Source organism: Diaporthe citri (assembly GCF_014595645.1).
Source record: "Diaporthe citri strain NFHF-8-4 chromosome Unknown scaffold_1, whole genome shotgun sequence".
In the NCBI taxonomy this organism is placed as follows: domain Eukaryota; kingdom Fungi; phylum Ascomycota; class Sordariomycetes; order Diaporthales; family Diaporthaceae; genus Diaporthe; species Diaporthe citri.
This window is the reverse complement of record NW_025064846.1, coordinates 5,518,386-5,546,113: the sequence shown is the minus strand read 5'-3', so window position 1 is coordinate 5,546,113 and position 27,728 is coordinate 5,518,386. Positions and strand designations below refer to the sequence as shown.

The 27,728-nt window shown below is 50.7% G+C and overlaps 9 protein-coding genes across 9 annotated transcripts; 5 read left to right on the top strand and 4 right to left on the bottom strand.

Moving 5' to 3' along the window:
• Positions 1 to 5,066: 5,066 nt before the first annotated feature.
• On the top strand, positions 5,067 to 6,577 carry INS49_001489 (uncharacterized protein; the record flags this gene model as incomplete). Its single annotated transcript, XM_043162316.1, has 2 exons — positions 5,067 to 5,975; positions 6,035 to 6,577. 2 exons carry the CDS (start codon positions 5,067 to 5,069, stop codon positions 6,575 to 6,577), a joined length of 1,452 nt encoding a protein of 483 aa, XP_043030822.1.
• A 1,773-nt stretch (positions 6,578 to 8,350) lies between these two features.
• Positions 8,351 to 9,027, top strand: INS49_001488 (uncharacterized protein; the record flags this gene model as incomplete). Its single annotated transcript, XM_043162315.1, has 2 exons — positions 8,351 to 8,454; positions 8,526 to 9,027. 2 exons carry the CDS (start codon positions 8,351 to 8,353, stop codon positions 9,025 to 9,027), a joined length of 606 nt encoding a protein of 201 aa, XP_043030821.1.
• Positions 9,028 to 9,351: 324 nt separating this feature from the next.
• On the bottom strand, positions 9,352 to 11,176 carry INS49_001487 (uncharacterized protein; the record flags this gene model as incomplete). Its single annotated transcript, XM_043162314.1, has 3 exons — positions 9,352 to 9,802; positions 9,860 to 10,491; positions 10,577 to 11,176. The coding sequence occupies 3 exons, from the start codon at positions 11,174 to 11,176 to the stop codon at positions 9,352 to 9,354; spliced, it is 1,683 nt and encodes a 560-aa protein (XP_043030820.1).
• A 522-nt stretch (positions 11,177 to 11,698) lies between these two features.
• Positions 11,699 to 13,289, top strand: INS49_001486 (uncharacterized protein; the record flags this gene model as incomplete). The annotated part of the gene is made up of 2 exons (XM_043162313.1): positions 11,699 to 12,121; positions 12,201 to 13,289. The coding sequence occupies 2 exons, from the start codon at positions 11,699 to 11,701 to the stop codon at positions 13,287 to 13,289; spliced, it is 1,512 nt and encodes a 503-aa protein (XP_043030819.1).
• A 391-nt stretch (positions 13,290 to 13,680) lies between these two features.
• INS49_001485 (uncharacterized protein) lies at positions 13,681 to 15,612 on the bottom strand (the record flags this gene model as incomplete). Its single annotated transcript, XM_043162312.1, has 4 exons — positions 13,681 to 14,580; positions 14,681 to 15,265; positions 15,324 to 15,486; positions 15,548 to 15,612. 4 exons carry the CDS (start codon positions 15,610 to 15,612, stop codon positions 13,681 to 13,683), a joined length of 1,713 nt encoding a protein of 570 aa, XP_043030818.1.
• Positions 15,613 to 16,480: 868 nt separating this feature from the next.
• INS49_001484 (uncharacterized protein) lies at positions 16,481 to 17,392 on the top strand (the record flags this gene model as incomplete). The annotated part of the gene is made up of 1 exon (XM_043162311.1): positions 16,481 to 17,392. One exon carries the CDS (start codon positions 16,481 to 16,483, stop codon positions 17,390 to 17,392), a length of 912 nt encoding a protein of 303 aa, XP_043030817.1.
• A 551-nt stretch (positions 17,393 to 17,943) lies between these two features.
• Positions 17,944 to 22,484, bottom strand: INS49_001483 (uncharacterized protein; the record flags this gene model as incomplete). Its single annotated transcript, XM_043162310.1, has 4 exons — positions 17,944 to 18,518; positions 18,577 to 19,083; positions 19,184 to 21,086; positions 21,681 to 22,484. The coding sequence occupies 4 exons, from the start codon at positions 22,482 to 22,484 to the stop codon at positions 17,944 to 17,946; spliced, it is 3,789 nt and encodes a 1,262-aa protein (XP_043030816.1).
• Positions 22,485 to 24,126: 1,642 nt separating this feature from the next.
• Positions 24,127 to 24,736, bottom strand: INS49_001482 (uncharacterized protein; the record flags this gene model as incomplete). Its single annotated transcript, XM_043162309.1, has 3 exons — positions 24,127 to 24,231; positions 24,287 to 24,634; positions 24,719 to 24,736. The coding sequence occupies 3 exons, from the start codon at positions 24,734 to 24,736 to the stop codon at positions 24,127 to 24,129; spliced, it is 471 nt and encodes a 156-aa protein (XP_043030815.1).
• Positions 24,737 to 25,072: 336 nt separating this feature from the next.
• INS49_001481 (uncharacterized protein) lies at positions 25,073 to 26,234 on the top strand (the record flags this gene model as incomplete). Its single annotated transcript, XM_043162308.1, has 2 exons — positions 25,073 to 25,124; positions 25,330 to 26,234. 2 exons carry the CDS (start codon positions 25,073 to 25,075, stop codon positions 26,232 to 26,234), a joined length of 957 nt encoding a protein of 318 aa, XP_043030814.1.
• Between the last annotated feature and the right edge of the window lie 1,494 nt (positions 26,235 to 27,728).

Below are 27,728 nucleotides of genomic sequence, written 5' to 3'. Positions count from 1 at the left end.
TAGCAAGCTATTACTTCTTATTCTTAATTAAATTGCATTAATTAAGCAATTTAATTATAATTACATTAAAGCATTATTTTATTAATATATTATAAACTTTCAATAAAGTAATTATTTATAATATATGTTAAAAAGAAATTTATATTATTATATATATTCTTAAGTATAATACCGCTAAAATTATAAAAAATATAAGTATTATTAATATAATAAATAATAATAATTTAAAAATTATTATAATAAGGCTTATACTTATAAGTATATTAATATACTTACAAAACTTAATTATTAAAAGTAAATATATATAGCAATACCTTACCCTTTTAAAGAAATACTTAAATTTAATTATAAGAAGCTTTTAACTTTATAGCATAATTCCATATTAACAAAGCCTTATATTCCTTAATTAATTGCTTTATAAAGTTATTATCCTCTTACTTTATAAGTTTTTATATATAAGCAATATAAGGTTTATGCCTTAAAAGCAGCAATATATTAAAAAAAAGGAAATAAAGGCTATATTTACTTAACTTTAAAATTTAATTATATAGCATAATTATTTATTATATTAAAGCTTAAATATCTTAATTTAAATTAACTAGCTATTTTTATAAAATTATATGCTTTAAGTTTTTATTAGCCTTTTTAACTTTATTATTATTTCTTAACTTAATTAATATAATTAAGCATAGCTTTAATTTATATTAATAATGCTAAGCTAAGATAGCTTTATTAATAAAGTAATTAACATTATTAAAGATTTATTTATTAAATATACTAAAAATATTAATAATCTTATTTAATAATAAGAAAGTATTTTTAAATTATTAATTTAATATAACCTTTATCTTAATTTATTTAATAATATATTTAATAGCTATTAAGATTAATATATTATTAATTAATATAAAGTTAATAACTTATCTTATTAATAAAGCTAATAATATAATAAAATTAAGGTTTAATAATATTAAGTTAAATATCTTTATTAATTAATACTTTATATACTTAATAATAACTTATTAAATAATAAAAGTAATTTTAAAGTATTAATACTCCTTTAATACCTTTTAAAAAGTATTGCTAATTATTAAATAGCTATATGCTAAGTATAACTTCTTTATAGCTATAAATAAATCATTATACTTTAAAATTAATAAAAAAAGTATTACCTTTAAAGTAATATTAACGTTATAAAAAGGATTACTAAATTATTATTTATATATATAAATTTTATATAGCTATTCTTAAATAATTATAAAGTATTTTTTTATTTATTTTAAGTTAATAATAAAGGGGAAATTAATTTCTTTTTAAAGATATTTAAAAACTACTTATAAATTTACTTAGTTAAGCTTATAAGGGTATTAAATTTATTTAAATAAATCCTTCCCTTTTTTATACTTAAAAATAAGTAAAATAAATTTAAAAATTATATCTTTAAATAACTTAAAAAAGTAATTAATAAAAATATTAATTTTATTAATATAATATATAATATAAATGTTATAATATTTAATAGCATTAAGAAAATATATAATTCTTAATAATTAATTAGCCTTTATATTAAGAGTTTTAAGAAACTTATAATTTATAAAAATAATAATTTTTATGCCTTAAATTTAATAAAATTAATATTAAAATATTAATAATATGTTAAGAAATTCTTATTCTTAAGCAAAATATTAGGTTTATATATTTATTAACTTTTTTAAAAAGTATAAAATTAAGTATAAAATAAATTTAATTTTATGTAAATATAGCTAAAAAAAAGATAGCGCTTATAAAGCCTTAGCTAATATTTATTTTTATTATAAAAGAAAGTTATTAATTAAAAGTCTTAATAATTAAAAGAATAATAATGATATTATAAATATTTTATTATTGCTGCTATGCTATCTTTAATAAGGTAATTAGCTAGCCTTTAAGGTTATTAATATAGTTAATTAAAGCATTAATCCTTTTAAAGTATATTTATATTAAGTTATAAAGATATTTAATAATATTAATAAAGCTTTAAACTTTTATAATTATAATTAACATAAGTTAATTATAAATAGCTATAATCTTTATTAAGTTTATTATAATGCCTTCTTTTAAAATAAGGAAGCTTAAAAATATATCTTTATAAATAAAGAAAAAGATCTTTTAAGTATTAAAAATAAAATTATAATAATATAATTATTAAAAGATTATAAGCAAATATTTATATAATTATAATATAAAATCTATCCATATAGCAACGTTATTTAAAAGGCTGTATATAATATCTTAAAGGTCTTAAAAGACTTCCTTAATAAAAGCTTAAAAGGTAGTTAAAGCGTTATATAAGCTAAATAGCATTATTAATTATTTATATAAGCTAAAGGGAGTAATAAATGCTATCTTCTTAACATTTATATAGTAAATATTAATATATTAAAAGCTATTTTTTAAGTTAATAAAAGCATAATATTTATAACCCGCTATATATTAAATTTAATTTATTATATTAAGCATAAAGTATATATACTTTTTAATATATTTATTAAGCTTTTAATAATTATAATAAAAATGCTAAATTATTTATTATAATTTAAATATATTTTAGCTTAAGGGGATAAGTTTCTTTAAAATTAAATATAAAGTTAATGCTTAAAAGCTCTTACTCTTCTTAATTAATATTCCTTTATATATCTTAATAAAGTTATAAATAACTTATTTCTATATTAAATTAAACCGCTAAGAAAGCTAATAAAATAATAAATTATCGCTAATATTAATGCAATATTTAATTTTTATTAAAAGGTTTATTTAATGCTTTTTTAAGTTAAATAATTTAAGGAACTTAACATAATATTCCTTAAGGTAGCGCTAAACTTAAGGGTTATTTATAAAAGTATTTAAGTATTATTTAAGGGCTAAAGGTTAAGTATTTATAGCTAAAAAGGCCATTTCCTTTACTAAATATATTAATTATTAATAAATAAATAAAATTAATTTTAATTAATAAGGAAATATAAATAAGCAAATAATATTTTATAAAGTATAATAAATTATTTATTAATAAAAGATTATCTTTTTAAGCATTAACTTTATTAAAAAGGTATTATTAAAAATAACTTTATAAGAAATAATAAATTAACTTATAAGGCCAATCTTTATAATAAAATAAGCTATTATAAAAATATCTTTAATAATGCAAGGGCCCTTACCTTTAACGCCTTTTATATAAGCAAAGTAAAAAGAATTATATAAAGCAAGTTATATCGCTAAAAATTTAAAATAATAATAAGCAGTAAAATTATAATTAAAGAAGGTATTAAACTTATAATTATTAAAAAAGTTAATTTAAAAAACATTATAAGGAATGTTAATACCCTTATAAGCTAATTTATTATAAATAAATAATAATTAATTATTAATACTTACTTTTATAAAGTAAAAATGCTTTAAAGCTAAATATAAAAAATATTATTATATTAATTTACCTTATTATTAATAATCTTTAGCTATTTTTAAAGATTCTTTAGCTATTTATTAAACTTATTATTAATAGCTTTAAGATTATTTATAAGGGCAGCAAAAGCAATTTATATATCATTTCATTTTATAATAACCTTCTTTATAAATTAATTAATATAATTATGTATAAAAATAACTATATTGCCATGATTACCTATATAAATAGCCGTAGCATTAAAAGAAAAAGGAAAAGCTATATTAAAGCAAAGCAAAAATAATAATAACTAAAGAAAAAAAATTAATAAAAATAATACTAAATTAATAAATCTTTTATTATTAATGCTTATTTAATAATTATTTACCTTATAGCTTGCTTATTAATTATTAATAAAAAATATTATAATGCTTATTATTATAACTTTTAATTAACTTTATAAATATTTACTTATAAGTAATAACTTTAATATAAATATTATTATTATATAAATTAATTAATAAAGTTGCTTTTTAAAAGTAAATTATTAATAAGGAATAAGGTTAGCAATAATAATTTAATAAGTTTTAATTATTTAAAAGGTTATTACCTTTAAGGAAGGCTATTAATTAATAATATAAAGGTTTATAATTATAATTTTTATTAAATAAATATTTTAATAAGGTTTTCTTAATAAAAATAATTATTTTTATACTTCTTTATGCACTTAACCCATTAAACAGCATTATAATAATTACAAGGGACGCTATAAACTATATAATATAGATATGTAGGTTGCTTGATTGCTAATTATGCTTAAAGGGTAGTGCCTCTGGTGTTTTGGGCTGCAACGCTGCTTATATAAGCGGCTGCCTGCCCGCTATCTACGGATCCACAATGTTATCCCTTATAAGGTCATCCCATAAGGGGTTTCATCCCGTGGGATGTCATCCCATAGGAGGTTATCCTATCAGCGATTGTCACACTAGAGAAAGCTCAATTGAGACATGGACCGGGGTGTACCGATTCTTCGGACCACAAGCCGACGTCATCAGGGTCCTCAAACTGGAGTCAGCGGAGCCACGCCGAGATCAACTCCACAATATGTGTGCAATATACCGCAGGGCGGGGGCTGAGGAAGGCTGCATACATCTAGACTCATTCTGTATGCATTTTCGCCTGATGTACGAACAAATCCAATGCCGCTGGCATCGGGCTTAGGCTGATCCGGATAGCACTTTTAACGCTGGGGGGCTGAAGTCATGACATATTGTCTTGTTCGGCCCAGCATCAAAGCGAAGTGATAGTCAGCATGTGCAGTTTCACTGTGACCAAGACAAGCCCAGCCCCCGGACCCTGCTCGCACCGCAACGTCTCCGGCCCCGAGCCCGAGCCGATACCCTTTGTGACGGGACGCATCTGCACCTCCGTACTAATATTTTTAGGTGGGCCACTCAGTTCAAATTTTAAATCATTTCTTCTTGTTTGGCCCAACCTCACCCAACCCGTCAGCACCAGATCCTCCAATTGATCCCCTGCCCCCAGGCAATCCTCCGCGCGCCTTTCGTCGGAGCAAACCTTGGTCAGATGTCAAACTAAGAGCCGTCCCTCTGGAGTTGTCGACTCACCGGACCGGGGAAAGCCCAAAATGGACCGCCAACACCGCGCCGACGAGCGCGCCCCCCTGCTGTCCGACCGCCCGGCCTCAGCCCCGGCGGACGACCGCATCGAGGAGGGCGTAATCCACTGGCGCTCCGAGCTGGCGCTGCTGCTCAAGTACTCGCTGCCGCTCATCGCAACTTACCTGCTGCAGTACTCGTTCTTCGTCATCACAATCATGATAGCCGGTCACCTCGGCGCAGACGACCTCGCCGCAGCCAGCGTGGGCTCAATGACAATGAACGTCGTGGGGTTGTCCATCATGGAGGGCATGGCGACCGCTCTCGACACCCTGTGCGCCCAGGCCTACGGCTCCGGCCACAAGGTCGGCGTCGGCCTCCACATCCAGCGCATGATCGTGCTTATGGGGCTCTCGCTGGTCCCCATTGGGCTGGCTTGGATCTTCTCGCCATGGATACTGCCTCTTTTTGTCAAGCAGCACCATCTCGCTGTCAAGGCGGGCGTGTTCCTCCAGTACAGCCTGGTCGGGCTGCCTGGCTATGGAGCCTTTGAGGCCGGGAAGCGATTCCTCCAGGCCCAGGGGGACTGCAATGTCGGCATGATTGTGCTCATTATCTGTGCACCAGTCAACGCTGCGCTGAGCTACTGGCTTGCCTTCCCCATGGGAATGGGCCTTGGGGGTGCTGCCCTTGGGTCTGCCCTGAGCAATAATCTGAGGTTCATCCTCTTGTTTCTATACATCATGTCACCCTTTGGGAAATGGTCCCACGTCTGCTGGGGCGGCTTCTCGAGAGATGCACTCCGGAACTGGGGCCCGATGGCATCCCTTTCCTTTGCTGGCGTGATTGTTCTGATCGGGGAATGGGCCGCATTCGAAATATTGACCTTCAGCACGTCGTACCTGAGTACTGACCATCTCGCGGCCCAGACACTGTTGGTATGCTCGATGCTTTCCTTGCCCGTACTATTTTCACCAGATCGCTAACTTTATTGCAGACCACTGCAATCGTCGTTGTCTGGCACATCCCATTCTCCATCAGCGTCGCATTATCCACCCGCGTAGGCCACCTCATTGGCGGTGGCTTTGTAGACACCGCACGGCGTGCCACTGCTCTGTACTTCTTCGTCTTCGTCTTCGTCGGCCTGTTCAACGCCGCTGTCCTCTACTTCTTCCGGTCCCCGATCGTGTCCGTGTTCACCAAGGATCCGGCCATTCGCGAGCTTGCAGTCGACTCCATGTGGCTAGCTGCCGTCTTCGAGGTCATCGACTCTGTCGTCAGCGGGACCAACGGCCTGCTGCGGGGTCTAGGGAAGCAGAGCGCCGCCGCTTATATCGCTGTCGGTGTCAACTATCTTGAAGCCGTACCACTTGCCATCTGGTTAGAGCTCGGCGCGCCAGCGCTTGGGATAGACGGAGTGTGGATCGGGTTTGGCTCAGGCGTTGCTCTTACCATTGCCCTGGAATGCCTCTACGTGAGGCTGCTGGACTGGCAAAGTGTCGTTGACAAGGTGAAATGCAGGGAAGATGTCAACGACTGAACTGGGCACCTCAACAGCAGAGGACGAGAATATAGATCAAGGCGACCTTGCCTCGAGGTATGGGGGTGATTGAGATTGCACCGCCCACAGCAAACAGGCAATTCCGACTCCGGCCAAGGACTCATCAGCGTGAACCCTCTCTCCAAGCTGATCAGGTCCGTTGTCGACGCCTTCCGGACGACGAGCTCTTGTCACTTTGGAACGAGGAGGCACACTGCGCTCTCGATCAAAACAAAGACAGATCTAGGTTCCGGTGTCAAGCCGTCGTGTTTCACGCACGGGACCTGCCACAGGCGAGCCTGGGCAGCCTGAATAATCTGTCGAGACCGCGTTATTGTTGAACTCGGACTGCTCCGTGGCAGACTGCACGTGGTGGGCATGAAGCATGGGTCGATGAATGTATGATACCAGGAACTCCCAGCTGGGATTCCAAGGCGAAGAGCATCGCAGAGCATCGCAAAGCCATGTGGAGGGCTCGGTGCTGGTTGTACGCCTGCCAAGGGTGGAAGCGTTTAGAGGGAGCGGATAGCGCGAGACAGAACGCAGTGCCGCAACATTCAATTGCAAGACCAATCCACTCCTACTCTTGTCACATCATACAAGCTCTAACACAATTCTTTTGTCAATGGCCGGTCACCAGTAAGAGAACAATTCACCTGGTCACTTATCTAACCTCTTGAATATTTTCAGCAACTGCAGATTTTCAACTCCAGGAATAATAGCTGGGCAGTCCGGAAGGTCCCCATGTCGAGAGGTGTGCGTCGCAGGAGAAAGGTTCTAGACTGGTGAGGACGAACTGATCGGCCACTTGCTGACCAAGCCTCCAATAGTAGAAGGGCGCTGGGGAGGACGAGGAGATGTCGAGCGGAGGTCGCAATGGAGCTAGCTAGCTCCTGCTCGGGTCGCAACAACAGGTGGTGCGGACCGTGTCATCGAGCGTCATCTGGCAGACGGCAGATGGTCCGGGCCTATACTGTTCTCGTCCACAATGACATGCGACCAGCCACATCCCTTATGAAAGTCTGGCGCGTTGGGACTCCCGGCGGCCAGCAAATTGCTCGGCACAGCCATGCCAAAGAAGACCGGTGGGAGGAAAGCTTCACTCTCAGACCGGCAAACGCCCGTGACATCACTGCTTTGAGGTACAGTAGATGGAATGTTTCGGGGGACAAAGCTGCCGTCGAACCCAGCATCCATGAACCATGATATGGGACTTGCTTGACCACCCTAGCCAGCCCGGATGCTATACTGTCTCTCATAAAACGAACATCACATTGTACCTGCGCAGGCAGCAGGCAGCGCGCAGAGTCATAGGTGCCCGATCATCAGGGGTCCACGGGATTTGTGGAGTCTGGACCCTGAGGGACTGCGAGGTGCGCGAAGGGACCGACGTAGCCTCTGAACTAGCCCGCCTGTGACGTCGTTAGCGGCGAATCTCCAGAGCTGCGAGAGCTGCACAACGCCGCACACACGCTGCAGTAGCACAAACGTGCCCTCCCCCCTGGCCCCCCGACCATCACTATACCTACCTCATCGAGCATTATCCAGTATTCACAAGACCACGGCCCCGGATCGGACATATCAACTTCCAAATTCGTCGCCACAGCAATCCTTTCCCTATTCAATTGAGAAGAAAAAAAGCCTTGTCAAATACTGGGTCAGCTCTCCTCTACTTTACCAAAACCACAACAACCTCCAGCAAGAAATAAAATAAAATAAGGAGCAAACACCAGCCTCGACAGCTTCGACATATCACAAACGCCAACCGCCAACATGGCCATCACAAGACTGTGGTTCTTCACCCTCAAGCCAGACAGCTCGGCCCGCGACCCGGCCTTCCTGTCCCTGTGGGCCAACATCCTCGAGCTGTGCGCCATGTACACGCCGAGCCCCAGGTCGTCCTCGGGCTCGCAGCTCCAGCTGGCCCTCAACACCCCGCCCGGCGCAGCCACCACTTCCTCTTCCAGTCCAGCCAGGACGAGCGCCTGCTGGTGCTCATCTCCACCTACCCCTCCATGGCCCTGTGCAGGCAGGCCGACGTCGCATACTCCAAGCGCCACAAGGACGAGGTCCTGCGCCACGTCTCGCACCGCGCCCTGAGGCAGATGGACATCGAGGATGCGGAGGTCGTACCGGCACTGCTTGAGTCGCGGTCCGGGGGCAAGGGCGGGGAGGTGAGCGTGACCGTGTCGAAGAGGGACCCCCTTAAGCTGGAGCTCGTTGAGTCGAGGTCGAGTGGCGGGAGCCGCGCGCCCGTGCCGCCCCCCACGCAGGAGATCAGCGGGCCGGACTCGTCTGAGATTCCTCTCATACCGGGGGTTGACTTCTCGGACGTCCTGGAGGCGCAGAGGAGTGAGGGGAAAAGGTGGATAAGCATATCAAGGGGGAAGTCGGATCATCAAGTAGAGGATGAGGAGGTCTTCCGTTTGAAGCAGCTCTTGGCTCGGTGAGGACCGAGGCTAAGTAGGGCGACGGCGAGGGGCGCAATTAAAAGAAACAAGGCAGGGTGTGGAGGCCACGCATGTCCCTCAGGCAATGTGCGTCGTTGGAAGTAATTAACAATACTCATGACTATTACTCGGAGGGGGTATCATCTATGAAAAATGAGGTGAGTTCGAGATGCTATCATTAAGGAACAGCATCAGATGTTCGTACATGTTCGACCAGAATCTGCCCAGGCAGCTTTCCCTCCAATAATCATAGGTTGCGGTCGACCACCCTCACGCTTCGCAGGAGGCCCGCGGGGCTCATAGACCCTCTCCTCTCCAAGTGCTTCACTGTAGCCGCTGCAGCCACTTCCTAAATCCCGTGGCCTGGGGGCGCTTCTCCTTCATCGCGGCGATCCTCTTGAGCTTCTCACGATGCTTGGCCTCGAGTAGCGCTGTGGGGCTGTCGTCCTTGTACCACTGCATGGCGCCGTACGGTTCACTGCCGTCCTGGCTGTTAACCAGCGACCTGCGGTTGCGGCTCGAGGACTGGCTCATGCGCACGCGCTGGACCTTGCGCAGCTTGATCAGGCCGTACCAACCCACAAGCAAGCTGAAGAAGACCGAGGCGCCAGTTACGCCTGCAAAGCCCCAGTTCGTCTCCTCGATGAAGTTCTCCAGGTTCATGCCGTAGAGGCCCGCGAAGAAAGTGCCCATCGCCAGGGCCAGGGTGCCGACACTGAACTTGAGCTCCAGAAGCATGAGAGCATTGCGGTTGGCGTCGAGGATAGCACGGATGCTGCACAGTGACATTAGCAAGGTTCCAAGTTTCAAGGGCGCACGACAGGGCACCTACATCTCCTCCGTGTTCCGGATTCCAGAAACCAAGTTGCTCGCCTCCTGTACAACCTCGTCGCAAATCTTATGATACGATTCCAACAGCATCTCAACCTCGGTGTGATCGTCGACCTCGCGCGATATATCCCGCGTCTTCTCCGTCAAGTACATCTGGCTCAGGTCGTCGTCCGCCTCCAGCAGCTCGTCGATCGCGTCCCGGACCAGCCTCACTTTCTGCTCAAAGGTGCTGACCTTCTTGGAGAGCACCAGCAGATACCGGAGCTTCTCCCTGTCAACGTCCTCTTCCAAGTCGCCTAGCAGGTGCATGACCGGCTTCTGAACGGTGCCAAAGTCCTTCCATATCTCCGACGTCACTGACATGAGCACTACCTCGAGCGCGCGGAACTCGTACGGGAGGCCGCCTGCGGTGCCGGGGGCCTGCTTCTGCCGCAGCTTGCCCTGCAGCTCATACATGAACTCGGATTGCGCAGAGGAGGTCGAAGAGCCGTAGACGTCGAAGAGCAGGACGCGGTCGTGCTTGATGAGCACTCGAAGGTGTAGGAGGTTAAGAAGGATCGCGGCTGGCCGGACGAGGATGTGCGGCAGGTTGGAGGAGTCGATCTTGCGCAGATCGCGGGGCATGAGGCCGTACTGCAGTGTCGAACAACATGTATTTAGCAAAGCTTCTTTGCTAGTCGAGCGCTCAGCTGTGGGTGCTTGTCGGTCAGGGCCTTACCTTCGCAATAAGCTCACTCTTCTTGAACGCGCCGTCGGTCAGGATGGCGTCGCCCTTCTCGTCCACCTCTGTGCACCGTAGCACAGGCTCAAGAGCAGCCTTGGCCCTCCTGGCTGTCATGGACGAAGTGAATATCGACGTGTCAAAATCGTCTGTGGTCCTGCTCCGAAAGTCGGGCTTCGCTGTGTTGTCGCCCCATAGTCTCTGCTGCCAAGGCGTCTTGCCACGCTCCTCCTCATTAGGCTCGTCCGTGGAGGCGAATCTCCGTGATTTTGTGGCGGCATTTCCCCTGACAAGATCGGCAACAGTCGAGCGAGCCTTTTTCAGAGACTTGGGAATTATGCTCTCTAGGTCGAACACCGCGGAGTGGAGGGCGGCTTCGGATCGGCTGGTCCTCGAGGTTGAGAACCGCCGTGCCGGATGACCGGGTTGTTCTGTAGCATGCGTCGGGCCTCGAGAGTCCTGAAGAGGCGGGCCATGGCATCTTGCTCCGGCGGTACGCACATGGCTGGGGCTGAAGAAGGGAATTCCTTCAGACTGGAATCGCAGAAACCGGAGCAGCCTGCGAGAAGGGACCGCAGGCTGCAATGGCGGGCGCATCGTGTCTGACCCTTTCTGCCGCTGGTGGACAGGAGTCAGCTTATTCCAGCAACTCGGCGCTCTCTATGTTGCGATTGGGAGGTCCTGTCATGGTGTGCCGAAGTTTTCAAGAATGAGGTTTTTCCACTACGTCAAGCCTGCAAGCTAAAAACTTCCATGCTGTAGGCACCCCACTGCCCAACCCAGCCTGGGTAGCGCACACCCCCTACGAATTAGGAGGCGCTACCGACTGAGCGGTGCACGCTAGGTGTGTCTCTAGGCTGTCTAGTGTGTCTCTATAATGTCGTCCATCAAAGTCCCTTTATCAGAGTCTGCATAAACTATTCACCCTTATATACCTCTTCACTTGGAAGATGGCTCTCCCCGCTCTTGAAATCGAATCATGACCTTCAATGGATTCCATTTTCGTACCCAGATCTGGAGCTGTACGGGTGTCGGAACGACAGAGAAAACTTGCCTCACACTGCCATTTCATCGCCACGCCTCAGAGGAGCAGTTCTTGAAAGAGGGCTCAGGACTGCAATGAAGCTGACACCAATAAGAGTCCGTGGCAAACGAGGGCAACCAAAGCCTGAGAAGAAGCGAAAAGACAAGGGACTTGATGATGCCGATCTGGAAGGACCACCGGTATCAAATTCGAAGCGGGCCCGAGAACACCATGGGAAAGATGGTGACGCCAGGATGAAAAACGGCCTCTCACGCCTATCTCAACTTCCTCAAGAGGTACTCGAGCGTGTCTTTATAGCTTCGCAGAATCTGTCACTACCCCTGGTCAGCCGCGACTTGCACCACCGTCTGTCGAGCGACTCCATCAAGTATCAAATGGTCGGTGCGGCGTTTGGGTCAACTTGGGATGCATATTATGGATTTGACAAGTTCGAGGTCTCATGCTACGACGGGTGGCAGTGGGACGTGAAGAGGTTCCAAGGCGATCCCGACTTTCAGGTGAGTTGAGGGCTTATGGGACGCAAGTTTTCTGCTTGCGCCGGGGCCGAAGAGTTCACGTCGCTGATTCCCACCCCAGTCTGCCATACTCGCCTGTTCCTGGGCCAAAACTCCAGTTCTTCTGTTGTCCTTTGATGTCTGGGTCCGGCAGCACGCCGCTGGGCGAGCCTATTTCACCATTCCTCAACTGAAAAAGGAGCGCTTGGCGGATGTGCCTCGGCCAGGAAGTCTGTACGACAGAGCCTATATTACCGCCGCCAACGGCGATGAGAGCGCTTCCACCATGACGATGCGCGAGAAGCTTGGCTTCGACTTCGACTGCTTCCTGAGATACATCATGCCCCCCAGCACAGACTCAAATGCCCTTTCCGGCCGACAACCCCTCAGGATCCTTGGCGATCGTCTGCGCGCCTTGCTCGGGACACACCTCGAAGTGCACCCCGGCACGAAGATCCCAACGTCCCTCCTCTCAGGGCCGTTCGAATCCGACAAAGGGTCCATTGACATGGGAGTAGAGAAGATGCAGCGCCTGTTCTGGCTCGTGCGCGGCGGCGCCTGCATCCAGGAGGACCAGACGTGGGAGGCCACGCGGACAGGCTTTCAGCAGATCCTACAGCTCATCGCCAACGCCGGGGCGCGGGACCCCACGGACGACCACGACGAGCCCCCCAGCGGGCAAGGCGAGACGGCATCATCACCACCGCCAGCACCACCGCCAACAGCAACACCCCTGGAGAGGCTCAAGCTCGCGGCGGGCCTCCTCGCCCTGTTCGACTTCCTTGGCATCTTCGACGCCCAGTGGCCGCGTTACATCGTCCAGACGTCCCTGCTCCAGGTGTCCCGGATGATTCCTGACTCGTCGCCGCGGTCGGCGCAGGAGTCGCTGCTGGGCGCACTCGCCTCGAAGCTGCGCGGTGTGCTAGGGCGTCACGGCGAGCGCGTCGTCGACGCGCGGCATGTGGGAATGGCATGGGCGGTGCGGCTCGAGAGCCCCCGAGCGTACGTGCGGGGGGCCGGCTTTACGGACATCTGCCGGCAGCGCGCCAAGATGTTCTTGTATCCTCCCGAGGGCACCGCCGAGGGGGACAACCTGCCGTCGTCGCCGGTGGTGGGAGCTGCTACTGGTGGGCTCGGGCACGAGCCGTGGTCGGACTTCGGGTTGGATTGAAGCTTTGTTCACTGGGAGCCGGCGTAGAATAGAGATATTCCTATAGTGTGATGCAGTTTACCGATGGCCAAATACCTGGGTACGGAGAAGATGATAGAAAATAACAACCCCATTGAAACTCGAGATCCATGGCATCCCAGTCGCTATACTGGTAGTCGTGTTGTGACCAGAATATGCAGTGCCGCTGGTCATCAAATCTGTCCAGTAATGTAAACTAACCTGCATGCAGTGTACGTTCTATTTCCGACAATGAGGAACACATTATCAGATTAGCATTATATGTATATAGTCTACTCCCTCAAGCCTTGATAATCCCAGGCCTTCTGTCTATTGTATCTACTTGACCTCTAACACGGGAGAACACACCACGCTCTTGACACCACTCTTATTTTCACATGTTCTTCAAAATTCCCAGCACACCACCGACCTTCTTCACTGCGCCCAATCCATACCCCGTCTCCACCACCCCCTTGGCAAATTTCCAGCTTCGGTCCTGGCTGTCAATCGGATACCTGATAGGCGGCGGGATGCTCGTCCTAACACCGGCCCACCCCCAGCGGTCCGCACACACAGCCTTGATATTGCACAGGCCCCTGAGCCCCTCCTCTGCGGCAAACCGGCCGTACCCCGAGCCCGCGACACCGCCGAACGGCAGCTGAACGGCGTAGAAGGCGGCAAAGTCGTTAATAGCGACCATGCCGCACCTCAGCCCCTTGACGAGGGCCTGCAGGACGGGGTCAGAGTCCCGCCCAAACACGCTGGCGCCGAGGCCGAAGTCGGGCGCGTTGGCCACACGGAGGACGTCAGCTGCGGTGTTGGAGGGGGCGCGCATGAGAACCATGACGGGCCCGAAGCATTCCTCATGGGCGATAGCCATGTCGGCCGTGACATCGACGAGCAGGGTCGGGCTGAAGTAATGGCCGCTGGGGTACTCAGGGTGAGCATAGCGCTTTCCACCTGAGAGCAGGCGCGCGCCGTTCTTGACTGCGTCCTGGACCAGGCCCTCAAGTCTTCCGAAAGAGGCGTCGGAGATCAGTGCACCCATGTCTGCATCTTGGCCCAGGCGGATGGCCTTGACACGAGGCTCGAGGCGTTCGATGAGCTTGTCGTAGACACCAGGCGTGGCGATGATACGTTCGATTCCAATACAGTTCTGGCCCGCTGCCTGGAAGGTGCCCCGGAGAAGCGTCTCGCAAATCCGCGGGAGGTCGCCCTTGGCCGAGTCCAGAACGACGCAGGCATCCTTCCCGCCCAACTCGGCAACAACTGGGATCAGGGCCTTCGCAGCCGACTCTGCAACCTTGTGGCACACTGGACGGGAGCCGATGAAGGTGATGTGAGATCTTGGGGTGGGAGGTGAGATGGTTCGCGACTTGCGGCCAGCAGGCGACAGTCTGCACCAGGGCCGGGTCATGGCCGTGGGCGATTAGGGCGCCCCTCGCGATGCTCGCAAAGTAGCTTGCGCTCCATGCAGTCTGCTCCGATGCCTTGACTAGGATACCATTTCCGGAGAAGATTGCCGAGATGATAGGTCCGATGAGGTTGTGGAAGGGGTAATTCCACGAGACAAGGGCCGCGACCACGCCAAGTGGCTCATACTGGACGGTGTTCTTCTTGTACATCATGAGCAGGTTTGTGGGCCGCCTGCTGGGGGTCAGGGCCTTCTCGCCGTGGTTTATGGTCCACTGCAACTTCTCGACGGTGACAAGGATCTCGCCGAGCTGGGCGTCGACCATAGTCTTCCCAGAGTCGAGGCAGGCCACGCGGCAGATCTCCTGCTGGTTGTCGAGCACATACTGCAACATTGAGCGCAGGACCTTGCGTCTTTCCCTAAAGCTCGTGTTGGCCCATGTCTTCTGCGCAGCCTCGGCGGCGTCAACGGCTCGGTCGATGGCGGCCGGGGTCGAGGGGTTGATGAATCCAAGGAATTGGCCGGTGGCTGGGGCGTAGCATTGGATTGCACTGGCGCCGGAGACCTGTGAGAAACTGGTGAGCCATTGTGTCCACCTTTTGTCGAGGAAGCATCACTCGCACCTTTATGTTTGGCTTCTGAAGGATTTCCTTGGGTTCGGGCACCTTGGGCTCGGGTACTCGGTAGCGGATCGGCTGGTCGTGCTCGCCCTTGAAGTAGAAGACGACGGCAATGAGGAGCAGAGGACAGAGAATCATCCAGACGAAGATTTGCGCATTGTCAAATCTGTTACCACAACCTATGTCAGCTGGGTGGACGACGGTCGTGGTGTCACGACTGCACGTACGGGGGCTCCCGAAGGCGCGCCTGAGCTTGGGCGAGCCATTGATCAAAGAAGTCCCGGGCCTGCATCTTGTGTTCCATTGCCCTCAGCTGCCCCTAGATAACTCCGCTGCTCAGTCCAAGGCGTGAGTTGTAAGGGTCAATTCATGGCTTGGTGTGGTTGTTGGCAGGAGAAGCAAGGCCAGAACTAATTTGCTGTTGTGGTGCCACCAGAGCTCTTTGCCGGATGATTATCTGGGGACCTCGCGTTGGGTTTCCAGGGGTCTTCACCGCGAATCGGCAGGCATGCGCTGCTGTGTCCCGCGAGCACCCTAAAAGCTGGGGGCTGCATGCGCCGATCCCACCCAAGTGCCACTGCTGGTTGACAGCTTCGGGAGCACAGGCAGTATGACATGCCAACCAGGTATGTGTGCTTCTCACCTTGATTTCTATCAATTCTTTGCTTAGCAACGAGAGGAAGAGAGGGACAACCAAGTTGAAGAGCAAAGAGCGCCTGGTTGATCCGCCGGGCTGGCGAATTTGCCTAAAATGTCCTCCCTGTCTTGTAGAATATATCCCAGCTTTTCGAGGACTCGCCGAGAAGAACAAGGCACATAATATCTAGGTTTGGTGCCATGGTTGCTACTGTCTTTCCCAACCAGCCGGCGCCGTCACATGCAGGCCGGTCAACTCTAACGACATGGGACCACATCACGAGAGGGAGAGGGCATTCCAGATCCCTGCCAGTCCCTGACTCGCTCTAAGCCACCGCCAAGAGATTAGATTGAATTGATAAATCCCCCACGGCTTCCCGGGCTCCTCGGCCCAACGGTCGTCGATCCCTCCTCATCGTCCGTCCCCGTGCGTCAGACCATTCTGGGCTCAGTACTTGTTCCTCAAAAACCACCTATACTTCCAGACCATTCGTGCCCTTCATTTCCAAACCACGCAGCTCACAATGAAGCTCACAGCATCACTCTCGGCCATCGCGGCCCTCAACGCCGCAACAGCCTCCCCCATCGAACCACGCCCCGAGTCCGACCAGCATCCCATTCAGCGCATACCAACGTCGTACGAGTCCGCCGTGCTAGGCCGCCGCATCCTCGCCCTCAGCCCGCTCGCGACCCTGTCCACCGTCTTCCCCTCCTCATCCTCATCCTCCTCATCCGGCGGCCACGACGCCCCGGACCTACACGAAGATGCGGGCGCCCTTGAGAACCGGCCCCGGGGCCTGGGCGGCATTCCCATCGGCCTGATGGACTATGTTGCTGACTGCGGCGCCGAGGAGGAGGGCAACCCCACCATACTGGCCATCAAGATCGCCACGAGCTTTAAGAACGTCGCCGCGGGGAGCAACTTGTCCATCAGCTACAACTGGGTGCCGCCCTACCCGCCCGCGAAGCGCATCAAGTCGTCGTCGTCATCATCCTCACACAACCCGCTATCCTGGCTTTCCAGGTGGTGGTCAGGCAATGGCAACCGCGACGACGACGACGGAGACGCGGCCGCCCTTCCCCCGCACTACGACCCGGTCCCGTACAGCGCCGCCAACCTGCCCCGGTTCAGCCTGCTCGGGCACCTTGAGGAGATATCGCCTTCCTCGGAGGCTGATGCTATAGAGCTGCAAGAGTGCTTCCTGAACGCGCACCCGGACGCCCGGTACTGGCTCCCGGGGAACCGGATCCACGAGGCTGGCTGGGTGCGCCTCGTGGTCGACGAGGTGTACTTCGTCGGCGGGTTCGGCGACCGGGCGTATATCGGGTGGATCCCGGTTGCGAAGTGGCGCGGCGTCACGAGGGAGGAGTGGCAGGCTGTCAAGCTCCCCGGGGAGGAGAAGGGCTGGAAGGAGTGGAGTGTCGATGAGCTGTGATGCGGTGCTCCGGTGGGAGGAAATCAGCATTTGCTCGCTAGGAGCACGAGCGACGTGCTGGGCATGGTGGGAGGTTGTGATGGCATCACTCGTTTTATGGCAATCTAGGATCATGGCGTTGGCTTAGCGGCGTTCACTCTATCACATGTATGGTTGCATATACGTTACGCAAGGCCGTTGTGGCTGAGACAGGCATGCATGATAGCATTCAGTATCACCATTTCACACGCAGACACCGCAGGGCAGGCATATGTTTCCAAGCGCAATAATTTTGACGGGAATACTCGCAAGAAAGTGTCCCATAGAGTAGCCTCTTCTAAGTGCATAGATACCCGATCCCAATGTTTTCCATTTCAAGCTACCTTATGCCCCAGCCGTTTCATTCCCTAATCCACAGCCCGTCCGACAAACCATACCTTTCGAAATGTGCAATGCTACTTTTATGTCAGACTCGCTCGCTCAGGGTATCGTAAACACTCTTGTACAATGGCCGAAGTCCAAAGTGAACAAACAGCCTCCATTTTGAAACCCCGCCAGGTCCGCCAGGCCTCTCAGTCGACCCGTATGACAACCCTCCAGCCCAGCGCGCCCGCCTCGCGGATGGCACACGCGAGACACCCGCGCCTGCGGCGGGAGATCAGGGCGTTCCAGCCCCTCTCCGCGCACAGCGCCCTGACCAGGATCTCCATGTCGCTGCCGAACTGCCGCCTCCTGGTCTCGGAGTGCATGTTCTGCTCCGTCGTGCCCTTGGCACTGTTCTCCCTGTCCCGCTCCTTGTTCTTCCCGTTCCTATCTGGCGACGTTCCCGGGATGTCCATGTCTGGCCCGCCCCGCCCGCTGGCGCTACTCAGTGATGAGTGCCGGCTCGATGAGCTCTGGTTCGTGCTGGCCCTGCTGATGGCGGGCGACAGCGGGATCTCGTGTGCCTCTGGCTGCGGCAGAAAATTAGTCATGGCGTCGATGACGAGGACACGAGGTGGTTTGTCGGTGCTGGATGCTGGGGCGATGCTCGGGGCAAAATTGGACGAGGCATCGGTCAGTAGCTGCTCCAAAGTCCAATTGGGTTTGTTGAGAAGCTCGGAGAGGTGGATGGCAGTATAGGTATAATATTTGTGGAGAGGATGGCCTGAAGTACTGTCAGCTGGTGCTTCTTCCCCCGTCACTTTAGCTGTCGAGGCACTTACATTTGATTTTGGCATGACCAGACTGCTTGCCATTTCCAGGTGCAAAAGGGCCTGACAAATCGAACTGCTGGATTGTAGGACTTGACGGCGATTTCAAGATCCTGACATGTTGTGAGGGGACACATGGGTGGGCCGTCACGAAGTTTACGTCCTTGGCCACAGGAATTGTAACCATCTCGTCATCGTCCTCCTCCCAATTGGTTACGTTGAACGTGATTGTAGGCGTATATGTCCTCATCTCCTGAGAAGTCGTGAAGTCGGAGAATGGGGTTGCGATTTCCAATGTCGGTGTTGTCTGGACCGAATCAAGCGGTTCAGACAAGATGAGTGACCTCAGCTCGACACTGATTGTAGGCGGTGGTGACTTGTAATTGTTTTCGTAGGGAATGATGAAGTCAGCAGGCAAGACGGAATCTTGTTCGGAGCCTTCTCCAAGGACAGAAGACTCTCGCTCGATCGCAAGCTTGCCCCAAAGCCTGGCCTGCTTGCCGGTGCGCTTGACGTCCTCTGCGGAATCTGGTCAGTATTGAACAACGAGTGACACGACCCGGCGCCGAGATAGGTCACTACGGTGGGGAAAGGGGTCCAGGTGTCAAAGAGAACTTACCAGGGATGTCTTCAACGTCGACGTCGACCCAGCCATCGCCCAGGCCCAGGGGCATGACATCACTCGAGATCCATCCCATGCATTCTACAGCACCCTTTCCGGCAGCCAAGACCCGTCCAACCACGCAGGCCGTACTCCAGAAACTTTTCCCCTGATACATGAATCCCCCGCAGAGATTCGCCATCGGCCCGAGCCTCGTCATCGCAGTCACATCATTCTCGATCAGAGTCGACATGATGAAGTGGTACAGTCCTTCACCTGGTAGCATCAATCCCGACACGTAACTCTTTGAAAGCCAGCCAGCAGGATGCAGCGCTGCGCCGACCTTCTGCCGCCGTGAGGCTTTCCTTTCAAGAGAGCCATCATTGTTCGCTGCCGTGAAATATGACGATGTCGTTTTGCCTGTTCTCGTCGAAAATGGAGACTCCAGTGGCGTGTTTAGAGGTGTCCCTTCAGTTACTGCGCGACAGTTGTCAGAAATTCGTGACGCCTGAGTCTCGAGTTCCGGCCACTTGAGTCTTCTCGCAAAATGTGTCAGGCCGCGAACCTGCCTCTCCCAGTACTTTCCCTTCATGACGTATATGAATTGCTCCTTTGGGTGTTTATGAGCGTCGTGATGCTTAGAATGAGGACGGTCACTGGTGAGTGTCATCTTCTGCGTAAGGTTCGCAAGCCAGCCTTTGGGCGTCTCGTGGTCGCCTGATGGCTTCGTCTTGGTAATCTCAATGTTCTCCAACCATGCTCGGGCGAGGTGCAGCGACCACTTGACAGAAGAATTGGCGTCCCTCTCGAAGCGGTAGACATCCGAGCGCCTGACATCCTCCGGCAGCTCGTCACCCTCTGTGATGGCGTCCAGGCGCACGAGCAGCTCGCAAGCAAGCAGGATCTGCAGCAAGAGCCAGTATCTCTCTTCATGTAAACCCTTCGAATCTTCTGCATCCGTGATAGACGCGCCATCACTGACACTATCCTCGTCGTCCTCATCAGGGGTGCCCCACAGAATCTGTCCCAGACGGATCCTCCACTCGACGTGCGAAAAGTCGACCCAGACATTGGGCGCCGCAAGAACCTTGAGCAGAGCCATAATCTGTACAGGCAGGCTATAGGGATTTGTAAGTGATCGGTTTGGCAGATGCAAGATGTGAGTGAACAGCTCCTGGAACAGCTCATGGCACGTGGCCTTGTCCTTCCGGTGCTCCTCTTGATACCGCTGAGCGTTCTTCATCAGATGGTCGAGGACTGTGGTCTCATCCAACCTCCTCAGTCCGTCTTTGGAGGTGAGAGCGGCCTGCCTGGCCTCGATGACGACCTTGTCCTTGGCGCCTAAGCTCCCGAATCCCCACTGCTCCTCCTTGAGGGCATCCGAGACACCGAGCTCCAGTGCGGCCTGGTAGCCCATAGTGCCCTTCTCGAGTCCCTGCATGCTGAGCATGTTTGGCCTCTCCCTGCACCTGGGGAAGAAATGGGCGCGGCGTTTGGCGGCCATCTTCTCAGATGTCGAAGCGGATGGGCCCCGGTCAACATCGCGTGTGATGTGGGGCCATGCGGTCACGCACCCCCAGGCGGCATCGTCGATCTGGGAGTGGTCGGTCAGGTCTCTGATGACCAGGGATTCGTCCCATGGGAACGCGACCGAAGGATGTGGCGCGCCAGTGTAATGCCCCTCAGCCCGCGCGAAGAACTGCGGGGCACCCGAGAAGAGCTTCTCGAGGTCCTGGTCAGACAGGGTTGCCATGATGCGGTTGAGCCTCAGGGGCGGGCTGGAAGTTGTGGTTCCCGGGCCGCTCTGGTGCTCGGACGGGGGAGATGGCAATGGCTTGTCTGGGTTGACTGGAGAGCGTGGTGATGCAGGAGAGAAGGAGCCGGATGCCGACGCCGAGTGTGGTGAGGGAGAGGAGGTGGTCTGCCGAGTTGGAGAAGATGGAGATGTACGTCAGCCACGATGCAAGTTAGATTGAATGGACTCCGCCAAGGGCAATCGACTTCAAGGAACACATGCAGGAGACAAGAGAAGAAGAGTTCCAAGGGCGCAGGCTAAACAATAAGATTCACACAGGGGTTGAGGCGGAATGCATCGTACGATTCAGAGATCTGGATGCAGGAACAGAAAGAAGGAAAGGAAAATCTATGTCCGGCAGACAGACGGTCACGCGACGAGGTGGTCAGATTCATGTACAGTAGTATGTAAATGACGGGAATAAACATCGTCTCCCGAGGAATTCTGGAGACGAGGAAAAGGGACCCTCCAAAACTCAATCGGCACCAGCGGAAGGGACCTCGAGCCTTGTGTACACGGGAGGCAGTGCTGTGGAAGTCTCCGTCGGCATGGGCTGATAATCTGGGGTAGAACCTTGGAATGTGGGGTTCAGACAGACGACGGGAGCCAGGGTCTGGGTCGGTCGGTCTCTGACTTGGGTCTCGAGCGGTGGGACGGTGGCATGAGAAGGGGGGAGGGGGATAACAGACGGAGAAATGAACGTTGGTTGACTTGACTTACCGCTGTGGCTGGTGTGACGGTTACCTGTGGCGTCTCCGTCTTCTTATTGTCCTTGTCCCTCTTTTCGCGCGGCCTGAACGCTAGGCTCTGCAGCCTCTTTAGTCTCTGCGACTTCCACCGGCCCGGCAGGCTGCTGCCAGTATCTGAGGTGGCAGCAATGGCACTGACAGGGCGTGGTCGCTGGCTGGGATTCTTGCGCAACGTCGGAGATGGGTGTGCTGGCGCCTCTGTTGCAGTTGCGGTTGCGGCTGCTGTTGGGCTAGCATGCTCGGGCTCAGATTCGGGCTCCCGTCCACGCTCGATCCCGTGGCCAAGCTTATGCTCAGTGCCAAGCTCAGGGCCTTGCTGATGCTCATGCTCATGCTCGTGCTCGTGCTCACTCCTTAGGGGGCGGTGTTCGGGCAGAGGCGTCGAGGCAGCGCTTCGAGATGTCCAGCTGGGACTAGATCTTCCTGTGTCAAGGTCCCTGCGGTTCCCACGAGACGAGTGGCCCAAGAAACCGCGGATGAGTTCCCGAGTTGAACTTCTCCGCGCCAGCCTCGCCTTGGTCCTCTCGTCCTCCTTGGGCACGTTTTTCGCGTCGTCGGGCGACGCTATCGCTGCGCCGGTGCCGGTGCTGTGACCGCTTGCTCCCGTCCCGGCGACGCTGGTCTCCCCCGTTGCGTGGGCTGGGTCCAGACCATGGGCGTTGTGTTCTAGGTTCTCCTCGGCCGGGTCTGTTCTGCTGTCGTCCCGAGCAGAGGTTCTCGAGTTGCTCTGGCGATCACGAGACTTTCGCTTCTTGAAGAACGACAGCGAGGGCATCTTCATACGTCGGGCGGCACCGGGAGGCTCTAGTTGCAGATGGCCTAATTCATGAATCGGCTTGCTGCTTGTACTTGGGCATGATAATGACAGAGTGTGGCGAGAACCGCTGGTCCGGGTTGTACTGCCGATGGGTGGTTGCCTGTGCTCCGAGCAGTTTCAATGGCCTGGTAGGTCTGGCGCATAAATAACGACGAGGATAGTAACGAGAGCGAGCAAGGACGTCATGCAGTTGCCAAATGCTGGCTGAGCTGGGTCACTCGAGAGACGAGCGACGATGACTTGACAGGCGCGGACAAAACAGATGCAAGTGGCAGCGGAAGGCCCCAAAGGATCAAATGAACGACGGTGAGCAAGTCACCTTCTTTGGTGATGCGAAAAGAGATTGGAAATCATAATTATGCTGCATCTGTTGGAATTATGAAAATGCAGCCCTCAGCCTTCCATGCTCTCTGGCCAGGCTATCGGGTTTAGCATCCGGCTCAGATATCGTCTAACTGATACACATGCCGTCTTCTCACCAACCGGAACTCCAGGCAGGTGTTCCCTGGCTACTCTAGCCGATGCCTGGGCTGCCATGAGTTCACCCTGCAGCTTCCACAGGGCCCAAGCATGCAAAGCAAGATTAGGTGTGCTGCTCGCGTGCAGCCCATTGCGACCCTGAGACTTCGAGATCAATTTCCAGGCTTCCCGTGTGTCTGTCTAACTACGGTGGTGTGCTGGCCGACGTGCTGGAGATATGATGCGACGGCGCTTGACCTCAGCCATTCGGATGCTGTCAAAGTCACCGCCAGTCGGGCACTACTGACTGTAGATGGAATGGTTGACACCAGTCTTCCAAGTTTTCCAAGGTTTTGTGCTGGGGGCTACCAGCAGCTCCAGCTATCCAGCGGTGCTGCGGTAGGCGTGGCGTTCACAGGTGCTCCACCAGCCGATGCAATTGCCAAGGCCCGATCCGACCGTCAATCACCCAGGGCCAAGCTTTAATGCCCACCCAGGCCTCCCAGTTGACAATCCACAGTCCCGCCTTGAAAGCCACATGCATGCACCGCACCACATGGTCGGCCGTCCTCACAGGAGAACATGGGCACTGCGTGCTCAGATGTCGGTCGGAAGACGGTCTGCAGCTTGTGTGACCTGTGTGGTTTTCGAGTTGCTTGTTTCACATCAACATTCGCCGTCATTCCATTGATCTGAAACAGCTGTTGGTCTTCTCGAGGACTGTCTCTGCATACTTTATCCTTGTGTACTCTTCCGTGCTATATGCGGTATGCGCAATGTCGGCTGCCACCGGTGCGGGTGAGCTGCGGCGGCAAGGCACGTCGACACATGACCCGAGATTTATCAGATCTACAGTCCCATCAGACGTCGACATGCAGAATCTGTGCCGAGATCCTGTCTATGCATTGCATGCAATGCAGGCAACGGCGGTCACTGGAACGTGCATGCTCGTTCTCTCTGTGCTGTCCTGTCGGTGCTCGAACGTGGTCTTGATATAAGGAGATGATTCAGCTTGAAATGAGCGGTGTGTCTCGCGTGACATGCTCAGCCAGTGCCAGGAGCTTCGGGTGGTCCTCCTGCGATCTTGCATTCAATGAAAGGGCCGCCGTGTCGGCGACCATAATCTGTCTGAGCCGTCCGGTCAGGCCGCCGGGGTTTCATGGATTACGATCAGCAGATATTTCGCGTCGGGGACAATGACAAGCTCCTGCTTCTTGGTGCGCACTCGAAGCAGCTTCAGCTCATCCTGGTCTGGCTGTCAGCCCCGTGCGCATCTCTTGCCCCTGGGATTGTAGTATTACCTCTGTGTCCAGGCCACGCACCAGCCCGCCGGCCGTGTTCACAAACGCCCATACCATGGACGCCAGCTCCTCGGCACCTTGCGTCTCGCTGCCCGTTCCTGCAGCCACGGCGCTTCCAGATGACGCGGGTACATCGGAGGTTGACGCGGAAAGCGTGCTCGCGGCGGCGGCTGCTGTTGACGATTGCGAGTCTGATTGCTGCTGCTGGGAGGATGTTCGCAACGAGGATATGTGCCCTGCTGTCTTGAGGATCGTGCCCGAGGCTCGGTCGAGCGCGATAGTCGCCTTCACACCGGGCTTCTTGGATAGCCGGCTAAGGGTCTCTTCGAGCGCATCGGCGCCGTTGCTCTGCGAGTCGGGCGGGCAGGGGTTAGCGCTGCAATAAACGATTGTTTGTGCAAAGGAAGAGGTTGACCCGGGCTTCCTGCGTACCGTATTTACATCTGCCATTTTCAAAAATGGTGGCGCTCGATTCAGCCTTCACAAAATATTTCACGGCCAAGTCTTGCGCAAGTAGGTCCCAGGTTGGGTGTGGGCTTTGTTTTGTTTACCTACGACGGCCTGCCGAGTTGCACCCTCGGGGAGGCGCTTACCAGGCTCCCCAAGTGCCGGTTCTCGGCCTTCACCGCCTTTGCCCAATTTGGTCGAGCTCTCAACCTCACTGAAGATTTCTCTACAACGACAAGGTAAGTAAATATCCCCGATTTCCGGGTAGTTCAGACATTGTTCCCCTGGCGCAGAGCCGTTAGAGTTATCAGGAGCTGACATTGTTCCAATGAAGTCAAAATGGGCTCAAGTGCCAGGAAAAAGAAGGAAAAGAAGAAGGACTTTCAGGCATGTCTCACGCCCTTGGGATACATGATCCACCAGCCCTAACATGAGAGCAGAAACCCAAGTTGAAGGTTGGCAAGACAAAACCGAAGTCTTCGAATTTCACAGATACAAGTTTCCAATCAAAATGTAGGCATCACTCATCCCACACCGACGAACAATTCTCACCGCACAAAGATAGCCCAGAAAACTGATGCTGACTCTGATCATAGCCATCGTCGTCAACCAACAGTCCCTTTCGGAGACAGCCCCTGATGACGTTGCTTTATTCAAGCATAATCTATCACTAGCTACCTCCCGGACTGACAAGCAGCGGCGCGAGGCTCTTTCTCACCTCATCAGCCAGCTCACGTCGACACCGCCAAACAACCCCGTCGGCGCATATGTTCTTCTCGACAAATTGTTACCACTGATCACGGACACTTCTTCAGCCATCCGCAGCAGCCTCCTGAAATTGTTCCAGGCATTGCCCTATTACGAAATCCAACCTCATGCGGACAAGGTCGTGAAATGGGTCCGCCTGGGAATGCTACACCTCTCGGCGGAGGTTAGGGACGACGCGCTCAAGTTCATGGACTGGCTGCTCGATGTCGCGGTGGATCAGCTGCTGGACGTTGCCGGCGGGTGGACGAAGACGCTGGACGCGTTCGTGGCGATGATGGGCTGGAGGAACGCTTCCGCGTCATCCGCCGCCGCCACGGGCAAAGGCTGGAGCTCGGCGCCGAAGACGACCTTTGGCGCGGACAAGGGCGGGTCTGCGTATGCTCACCAGATGGCGGCTCTGGCAAAGTTCATCCAGCTGGGCCTACAGAAGCCGCCACCGGTCGAGCCGTGGACTGATGCTCAGTACTGGGACCAGGTCTACAGATTGCCTGAGGGGCCGAACCCGTTCGGATATCTGCAGCTGTTTGGCCCACCGCAGGATGGGGAGATTTGCGCGGACACCGAGTCAAGGCAACGTGCACTGTGGCCTTTGAGGGACTTTATGGATAAAAAAGCCGCCCAGGCCCGAATGGAGGGTGGACCGGCGGGACGAGCGGCCACAGACTTGGCCAAGGCTCTTGAGGAGGGCTTTAAGGGGTATGAGCATGACGAGCTCGAGGAGTTGGACTGGTGATCGGTTTGTCGAGTCAAAAATGGCACAGCAGAAATGTGACCGGCTGCTACACATCCGTTCTTCACGGTACAGCGTTATCACCGTGGCGGGACTTAAACGTTGAGGTATTCAGGTGCGCGTTTCCCACTTTCATGCGCAGTTACATTCAGTGATGCTGTGTCTCTGTCTTCAGCATTCCTCGTGTGTCCTTGAGCCATTCCGCGCTTACTCCTAAATCTCTTGTCCGTGTGCAAGTCCTGAGCAGTCCTGGCTTTTCTTCATACTGGTTCAAAATCCACGTGGCAGCACCGTGTTGTTCCTTGACAACCCACGTTCCACGCTGGAAGTGCAAAGCCGGCTCTTGTCTCATATTATTCCTTCAGGCCTCCTGCCATGACAAATCATCTCACAGCTTTGTGCTCGCCCATCGTATCAAACTGCTCTCACTTCTGGGCCATTTTGACAAGACCGCAGAGAACAGTGCCCTCTTTGATCTCGCCCTGCCTCGAAGTTGTTCTTCACGTCGGTGTTTCATCGGCAACGCGGTCGAACTTTCATCATCGTCATCTGTGGCTACGGGGCACGAGTTGTCAGAGGGACCTACATACTGCACGGTAAGCTCTCACACAAAGAAGGTGCCAGCCTGGAACACACCTTCCTGCGACCACTCAACCGTATCTCGACGCGCCTGGCATCCTTTGCTCCTGCCACCTTCAGACTGCTTTTCCTACCTAGGCAGGCTTCAAGACCCTGGAAACCACATTTAGTACCTCCGTCCATGCCCTGTACCTAGGTATCTCTCATGTAGGCAGATGCCTGAGATCCTTGATCTCTCACCTTTCAGGCCCCGGCCTACACCTTTCCATCAGGGAGCTTTCCTTCTTAAGGCTCCCACCTCAGGTAGCTTCCACCAGCTCTACCAGCTTCCGCCGAACCAATCGATCTGGTCCACTGACCGTAACCTTTCCCAGTACCCTTGAAGCCGCACACAAAACGTGACACCACCTCGCGTTGACCACTTCGACCGCGACTTTTCTTTTTTTCCCACTTCCCCTTCTTTCCACAACGGACACTGTCTTCGCTCTCCCTCGAGAAGACAACGTCCATCAACATCCAACATCATCGTCAACCGTGCTTTGGTTCTCGGTCATCAGGCTCAGGTAAGCACCGCTTCGTCTTCTTCTGGTCAGCATTTATGGGCAAGTGTCCTTCGCCCTCACCGTCAACCGTGAACCGTGAACCGTCAACACTGAAACCACCCAACCTCCATCATGAACTCAAGGTCTGTCTCATCCACCTACACCCATCTTTCCAATCAGCCTCAGCACACGCGTCCTAGGCATCGGCCTTTTCCCTTCCCGGTCGTCTTTTGCCATCAATGGTCGCAATTGTTTTTGGCATCCACAGCTTCCCCCACCCCAGAATTTCCCTGCTGTGACGCGCCCACATCGTCACCCCGTTTACTTCACGGACTTGGGACAAGCAACATCATATCCAGCAAGGCATCTGCCTGTT